Raw genomic sequence first — 8,138 nt, forward strand, 5'->3', positions numbered from 1 at the left:
CCTCCCTTCCTTCCTTCTTCCTCCAAACTCCAAAGTCACATTTCACTTAATTTTTATCCTGGCAAATTTGAAAGTGTTGTAACTTAGTGATTTTGGTGTAAACAGGAGCAGGAGAGAATGTAATTATCTAGGTCTCACTCTGTCACCCAGGCTGGAGTGCAGTGCCGTAATCATAGCTACTGCAGCCTCGAACTCCCGGGAAGAAGCAATTTTCCCACCTCAGCCTGCCAAGTAGCTAGCATGACAGGTCTGTGCCACAACGCCCAGCTGCTTTTAAAGATTTTTTTTGTAGAGATGAGAATTCCCTATGCTTCCCAGGCTTGTCTTGAACTCTTGACTTCAAGTAATCCTCCCACCTTGGCTTGTCAGAGTGCTGGGATTACAGGTGTGAACTACTGCTCCTGGCAGAGAGTTTAGTTTTGTTTGCTACTAGTGTTCCTGGTATTTTCTCATATTTGAGGTTTTGGTGCTAGTGCTGAAGTATTACACTCACCGTCCAAGGTTTACAGGACTTTTGTTTTAATACGGAACAGATGGAACTGTTCAGTTCTGCATCTTTGCAGGTATACATAATGTGCCGACCAGGCCTCTGCTTTATATCCATTGAAAGCAAGAAGTAATACAGTAAAACTGTGCCTGGCTAGAGGCTTTGAAGGAATGGAGTGTTCTGTTTGGATTCTATTCACTTGGAAGTATGAAGGTGAAAACAATTCAGAACTTAAATTTCCTTTGAATGCAATTTGGAAGTATAGCCAATGGTTCCACTTTTCTTCTCTAGTAGGTTTGGACATTATGATCTGCTTGGTGTTTTATGATAGAACTCCTAGTGTGCCTGAGACTTAGATTGTGAAGATACTTTTTTAAAACTTTAGCTGTCAGACGATATAAATGGTTTTCTATGAGATAAGGCCGGATGAGAACTAATACTTGTACGTATACTTTTTTGACTGAACTTCTGATTGCCACTTGTTTTCTTTTGGAACTCATGAAAATAAAACACATTGGATGGAGGGTGGGAGTAGGAAGGAGAGTTATGTGTTTTAATTGCATGCCATTGCTGCGTATCGAGACACAACAGAGTATCCCTAGCTTTTGACGTACAGAAGAAAACACATTTTTCTACCTGCTGTACGGCAGAGGTTCCCGAACACCTGGAAGGATGACTGCAGCACAGATTACTGAGCCCTGCTCCTGAGTGTCTGATTCACCAGGTCCAGGGTAGGGCCTGAGAATTTGCACTTATGAAAAGTTCTCAAGTGCTGCTGGTGCTGCTAGTCCAGAGACTACATTATTGAGAACCACCCTTGTCTACTAACTGTAAATTGTAGAACTCTACACAGAAGCTTAGTTTGGTCTGGGATAAGAAGCACACAGGTTATGGAGCAAATCGTGAAAGATTCAACCCTTGATCCCAGCCTTGTGTGAACTCCAGGTACCAATTAGTACACAGTGACATACACAATTCTTGGTTTTCGTGATTGCAAGTGATAGCCAAGTATCAAGTGAGAAATTCAGTTTTGTTTGCAAGGCTTAGAGAGGCCAGGTGATTCTAGAAAAATGGGCCTTGTGTTTGTTTTAAACTGGTAAAGAGCTTTGAGTGTTATTAAATTGAAAGCTTTTAAAATCTATTTTGTATTGTATTGTACTGTATTGTATTGTATTTCTTCTGAGATGGAGTCTTGCTCTGTCGCACCTGGCTGGAGTGCAGTGGCGTGAGCTTGGCTCACTGCAACCTCCATCTCCTGGGTCCAAGTGATTCTCCTGCCTCAGCCTCCCAAATAGCTGGAATTATTGGCACCCACCACCACACCTGGCTAGTTTTTGTAGTTTTAGCAGAGATGGGGTTTCACCATGTTGGCCAGGCTGGTCTCGAACTCCTGACCTCAGATGATCCACCCGTCTCAGGTTCCCAAGGTGCTGGGATTACAGGCTTGAGCCTCTACACCTGGCCCAAAACCTCTGTGTTTTTCCAGATATTAAACATGCTTCTTGTTTGAGGGAAAAAAAAAAAAGTCTTAACAATAATGTAGGAGAATAAGAGAAACGTTTTTCCAAAAACGAGAAATCATTGTGATTATCTTATTGGAATGTTGAATAATATAGTCTGCTTCATTAATCATCAAGCATGCTATGGATTTTCCATTTTTATAAGATCTGTATCTCAGTTCAGGTAATACTGATAATTTTGTACTGTATTTGAAGATAAAAATATAGGCCAAAACCATAGACCTTGCATAGAAACTAGGTAATGAAGACAACTCTAGATAAACACATAGATACACACACACAGACACACATCTATATATAAAGTATGCACACATATATTTTTTAAAGTTTTAAAGCTTTTAAAGCAAAAGCTGGCCCCTTCCCTCTCCCAGAGTGGGCAGCCCCTCCCCTCTTTCAGAGTGGGTGGGAACAGCAGGTGCATGAGTAACTTTCCTTATGAGCCAGGGGTCCTTCTGGACACACTGCTGCCTGGCCACGCCCCTTTCCCTTTCATAGTTCTCCTTGACCAATAGGCTTGGAGCATTAAGGCCACGCCCCTATTCTACATTCTACTGGTGCCCTGGTTACCACTCCTGTGGCTCAGTCACACAGCTGCCTGGTAGGTGACTGGACGTCTTGATCAGTGCTCGCTGGGATTTCGCTGTTGTGGCCCCAACCCCACCTCCCTTTCCCGCCCCACGATGGCAGAAGAAACTCCACAGAACAGATTGGCCGCAGCCAAGAAAAAGGTAAAAACGCACCAGGTCATGGCCCCCAACCCAGCTACAGATCCCCTCCGACGACAAGACTGCTGCCAGAGCCCATATCACTGCTGAGGTACACTGGACAGGGCCCTCCAATGCAGGTGCCTCTGGACTCCCCCGCAAAAGTCTTGTCAGTCAGCCCTGCCCCTTCAGCATCAGCCCAGTCCCTGCCCTCGCCCATCACTCCAGGGTGACTTTGGGCGGGTGACTCCTGGGGCTCCCCTCTCCATTACTAGGCTCTCACCTCCTGCCGACCCAAGCTCGACCTCCCTGGGCTCTTTGCGCTCTTGTCTCCAAGAACCTGGGTTCCCCAGCCCCAGGCCCCACCCTCACCAGTCATCCCTGTGTGACTTTGGGTTGGTGACTCCTGGAGTTCCCTGCTGCAGACTCTGCCCTCCTCTCCTGCTGTCTCAAGGTCAACCTCCCTGGGCCCTTTGCCTTGGCATCTCCAAGGACCTGGGTCCCAACCCTGTGTTTCCCTCCCCCATCGTGGAGTGGTAACTCGGACATTGCGCTGATGTGGTCCCTCCCCCCAATCAGGAGGAGTGGAATGTAGTGATGTCACAGTCTGCCTGCGAACTGTCATTACTGGAAGACCGGCCTTTGATCTTATGACCCAGTCCCCTAAGTGTTCTCACCCCATTTCTGGTTCCTCTGCTCACAGCGCAAATTTCCAGCTGGAAGGGAAATGGAGACTGGGGGACCTAGGAGCAAGAGGTTCCAGGCTGCCTCACTCCCTTAACATCGACATTGACAAGGGGGAAAGCCTACACTTCCCCCATGAGCACAAAACATTGACCGTACCTCCATGTGGCAATGGGAGAATGGGTTTGGTTTGGTTTTCTCCCAGGCTTCTACTTTACAGAGAGATTTTAACGTTTTTTTCTGAGTTCTCCACCTCATATTCTAATTCTCCATGGTTCTGGGACCAGACTGCCCTTCAGTCAGTCGTCTCTGAAGTGAGATTTGCTCATCTTCTGTGGAGTAGATTTTGGGAAACTGAACTTGACAGCTTGACTCTTCCTCATATTATCTCGACCTGGGGTACTTTGAGTGCCACAGGATAAATGTGAGACATCTTTCTGAAGCATCAGTTTCCCTTGATTCTCTTGAGATCAAGAGAAAAACCATGAATATACTTAGGGATGACAGTCACATAGGTTTCTAAGAGAATACCAGACTTCTCTCTGAAATGAGACTTGGGTAGTCCCCTTTCTGATAAATTCCCGGGTTTAATAGAAAGGCTGCCTTCTGCCGTGAGGATACATTGATATAGAAGCTTGAGAGGTACTGGTGCACTTTTTCACACTCACAGACGTGTGAGGATGTATGACTCTAAACCGCAGGGCATACGGTTCCTGCCTACTTAATGTTTACTTTTCTACCTGTGCCTCTGGTTTTGGTCCTTGGCAGCTGCTGATTCTTCGCAAGACCCCAGAGCTTGGAGTCAGAAGACTGAGTTTCAAAGTTCCAGTATCGCCTTTTTCTTTTTCTTTTTTTTTTCTAGCTATGATATCAATCCCTCTCAGTCCCTAAAAGATTGTGACAACACCTATTAATCAGGTGGTGTAAAAGAGTATTTTGTAAAAACTGTAAGGGAGGATGTGGCTGTAGGGGCCGATAGGTCTCATGAGGATTACTGCTCTTCTTTCCCACAGTTAAAAGGATATTGGCACAGAAACAGCCCTGCTGTTCCAGCAGAAGCAAAGAGGAACAGGAAAACAAATGGCAGTAGCCCTGAGACATCCACTTCTGCTGGTTGCCACTCACCTCGGGATGTGAGTCTTGGTGGCCAGGTGCCTCGGGACAGGGGACCAAAGGGGCAGTAGAGGGTAATTGTTAAGCTTGTGGATGGACCGTTGGGTACTGGTTAAGAATTCTGGGTTTAACCAGGCACAGTGACTCATGTTTGTAATCCCAGCACTTTGGGAGACCAACCCGGGCAGATCACAAGGTCAGGAAATTGAGACCATTCTGCCTAACATGGTGAAACCCCGTCTTCACTGAAAAATACAACAAAAATTAGCCGGCATGGTGGTAGGTGCCTGTATTCCCAGCTGCTCAGGAGGCTGAGGCAGGAGAATGGCATGAACCTAGGAGGCGGAGCTTGCAGTGAGCCAAGATCTCACCACTGCACTCCAGCCTGGGAGACTGAGAGACACTGTCTCACAAAAAGGAGAAAAAAAAAAAACGAATTCTGGTTTTGAATCCTGCCTTTCTGTCTGCTAGGGACATGATTTAGGGCAAGTTGCTTGAGATTTTCGGGCCTCTTTTTACACATCTGTATAATAGAGGTTCTATTGTTTGACTTCCATTTGTGAGGTTTAAATGAGATTTCTTATTGTTGTTTTTATGTTAATCCCTAGTACATGGCCTGCTCTAAACACTCAGGGCACCCAGGATATGTTCATTGCTCTTTGATTTTCCTCATCCCCAGTCTCAAGGGGAAGCCAGGACAATGAGAACAGCCACTTGCCATCAGGAGTCACTGATTTCAGGCCCCAGGGTGGGATGGTGGGGAAGTAAGAGCCATGAGAGAAGTTGGCACAAAGGAGCTACGGGACAAAGGGTCCAAGAGAGGCAGAAAAGAAAATGTTGCCAGTTGATGTGAATGAAAGGAAGTCAGGGGGCTTAGACACTGAGGAGAACAGAATATGTCCATGTGTACTCTCTTGTAGTCAGCAATAGGTATCCACGGGGTGGGCCCTCCATCATGTGCTACCCTGAAGGATCTGGAGGTGGGAGGCTCTGGGTGGAGGTGCAGTGACCAGGCAGGCCAGCCCTCCAACCTCCTCCCACAGCAGGGACTCGGTGCCCCTCTGTCAGCTGAGACAGCCCGCACACACCCCAGCCCTAATGATTGTTCTCTCTACCTCTCCCCCCACTCCTCCTCGACCTCCTCCTCTCTGCATGCACCTCAGAGCCCGTGCCAAGAACAAGCAGTAGTCCTTGACTCGAGGTCCATCAAAATCAGTCGACTGAATAACACCATCAAATCTTTGGTAAGAGTCCAGTGGGGTCCCCTGATTCCAGGCTGCCAATCCTGGGCTCCAGTTTCCTCTTGGGGCTCTGAAGAAAGGGGCTGGGGGCCGTGGGACAAAGGACAAATGGGGAGCTGGGGTGCCTAAGCCTCACCTGGAGGGACCCCAGAGCATGCACCATGGCTGTTCTTTTGCTGCCCTCTTTGCTGACTGTCTCCTCTCCACACACCCCTGCTGGAGTCCTTGCTACACACGCCCTGGGGTCGTTGCCTCTTGGGGAAGTGCGAGCCTGACTGGTTGTCAGGGGCCCCGTATTTCTGCCGTGACTCAGTCCCTAATTTGCTCTTTGATTCTGGACAAGCTGCCTCTCCTTTTTGGGCTCGTGTTTCCAGAGGAGGTAGTGAGTATCAAAGGTGTCTGTTAGCTCTGAGAGTCCGAGATTTAAAAGCCCCCTAGAACGGAAACCTCAGGCCCTAGAGCTCCTGTCTGTCCTTTTCCGTCCTATATATACTGTGAAGAGCCGTACCTGGCCCATACGTGCTCAGTTAATGTTTATTGAATGAACGCACTTTTCTAAATCACAAGCGGGCAGGAGGGGGGGCCTTTCTCCAACTCCATCTCTAGAGGTTTATGTTCCTGTCCTCTCAAGAGATTTCAGATTCAGACTTTGAGTTCTGTGGCTGTGGGTGAAAACCAACAAAGACCCAAATCCTCTGTCCTTGGGAGCTTGAGGAGAGTTGACCAGTTTGTGTTCCCGTTGGGTCTGAGAACTTTGCCTTTAAAATCCATTCCTGGCCCCTGCCTACCGCTTCCTGGCCTGGGGAATAGAGTTGAGGGGGCCACCCTCCATCACCTTAATTTGACTCTCCCCACAGGAACAACAGAAGAAACAAGTGGAACATCAGCTGGAAGAAGTAACGCGATTTCTTTGCTCACGACATGACGGCTGGGTTTGGGGGGCACTCAGATGTAGATGCCCCAGTCTCGTCTCACCCACTCCCAGCCTGGGGAAGAAGGCTCACCCTTCAGATTCCACCCCATCCCCACAGGGTCCCTGATAACCTGGTCTCATGGGTGGGCCTGTCCTGGGGCATTGGTGGCATTCTGGGGGCATGTCTCTTGCTGTGCCATCTCTGCCTCCCCCTGGTAAGAGCTCTGTCTTCCTCTTCCTATAGGAAAAGAAGGCAAACAATGAGAAACAGAAAGCCGAAAGGGAGCTAGAGGTGAGTGGAGGGTGTGAAGTTTTCTCCTGTCCTCCGGGGAATGTTTCTTTCCTTCTCTTTCAGCACTTGCTTGGCTTTTCTCCTAAAGGTTCAAATCCAGAGATTGAACGTACAGAATAAGAAACTAACTATTGACGTGTATCGCACGAAACGCTCTCTCATATACTTTGAAGGTGGGAATCTGGGCACCCTATCATCCTTCAACCTGGCACTTGGATAGGTCTTTAGTGGGAGTCCTTTGGGCCCCATCTCAACTCTCTCGTTACAGAAGAGTCAAAGGATCTGGCTGCCCGCCTGCAACGTTCATCGCAGCGTACGGAAGAGTTAGAGCGGGCTCTGTCTGCTGTCACCGCCACACAGAAGAAGGCGGCGGACAAGGTGAGTCTGACCACCTGCCCCATCTCCTGGGAGCCCGGCTTCGCAGATGGAGGAGTGAGCCTAAAGGTCCCTTCTGCAGGATGGAGTGTCCTGCCCAGAAAGCGGCATGGCCATTCCTCGCTGCTTTTGTGTCTGGTTGTTAGAGGCAGCCTGGGGCTGAGTCAGCTGCTGTGGGTGAGTTGGGGGGTGCGGTGGGGAGCGAGCACTGGACACAGAGCTTGGAGGCCAAGTGCCTGCCCTGCCCTTACCTGGCTGGGGTCTTGGCCAAGTCCTACGTGGGGTATTGGGTACTTGTACTGTGAAGGTACAGAATAGTATCTTTAGTATGTTACCATTTCTGTAGATAGTAAACGTGTGTGTGTGTGTGTGTGTGTGTGTGTGTGTACATACTATGAAAATGTACATAAAATAAGACTGCAAGGTTCATAAAAAACTCAGGAGAGAGCAAGAGAGTGGCTGGGAGATACTTCCCTTCTGTACCTTCTCAATTTTGGACTATGCGAGTGTATCATCCTTTCAAACAGTGAACAAGAGATTCAGTTTCCCCTCCTATCTGTGTCCCCCAGCAAGAAAAATGGGCTTAGAGAATCGGATAGATCTAGCTGTTCAAATCCCAGCTCTACCTAAGTGATCTTAGACAAGCACTTAACCTCAAATACTCCATGTGTTTTCATGTACACAATAGAGGGAATCATAGTAACTGTCTCCTATGGTGGTTGTGAGGATTAAATGGGATGGCTAGCATGGTACCTGGTGAAGCACCCCATAAAGGTTCAAACAGTGCTAGTAATAACAGTAATAACAAG

General features: G+C 48.1%; 1 protein-coding gene across 1 annotated transcript; it reads left to right on the forward strand.

The window, feature by feature from the left end:
• The first annotated feature begins 2,588 nt into the window (after positions 1-2,588).
• Positions 2,589-7,390, forward strand: LOC112618062 (golgin subfamily A member 8C-like). Its single transcript, XM_025374668.1, has 8 exons — positions 2,589-2,735; positions 4,409-4,518; positions 5,626-5,752; positions 6,607-6,645; positions 6,907-6,954; positions 7,043-7,127; positions 7,223-7,332; positions 7,379-7,390. The coding sequence occupies exons 1-8, from the start codon at positions 2,688-2,690 to the stop codon at positions 7,388-7,390; spliced, it is 579 nt and encodes a 192-aa protein (XP_025230453.1). The 5' UTR covers positions 2,589-2,687.
• The last annotated feature ends 748 nt before the right edge of the window (positions 7,391-8,138 follow it).

Source organism: Theropithecus gelada, unplaced genomic scaffold, assembly GCF_003255815.1.
Source record: "Theropithecus gelada isolate Dixy unplaced genomic scaffold, Tgel_1.0 HiC_scaffold_884, whole genome shotgun sequence".
NCBI classification, from domain to species: domain Eukaryota; kingdom Metazoa; phylum Chordata; class Mammalia; order Primates; family Cercopithecidae; genus Theropithecus; species Theropithecus gelada.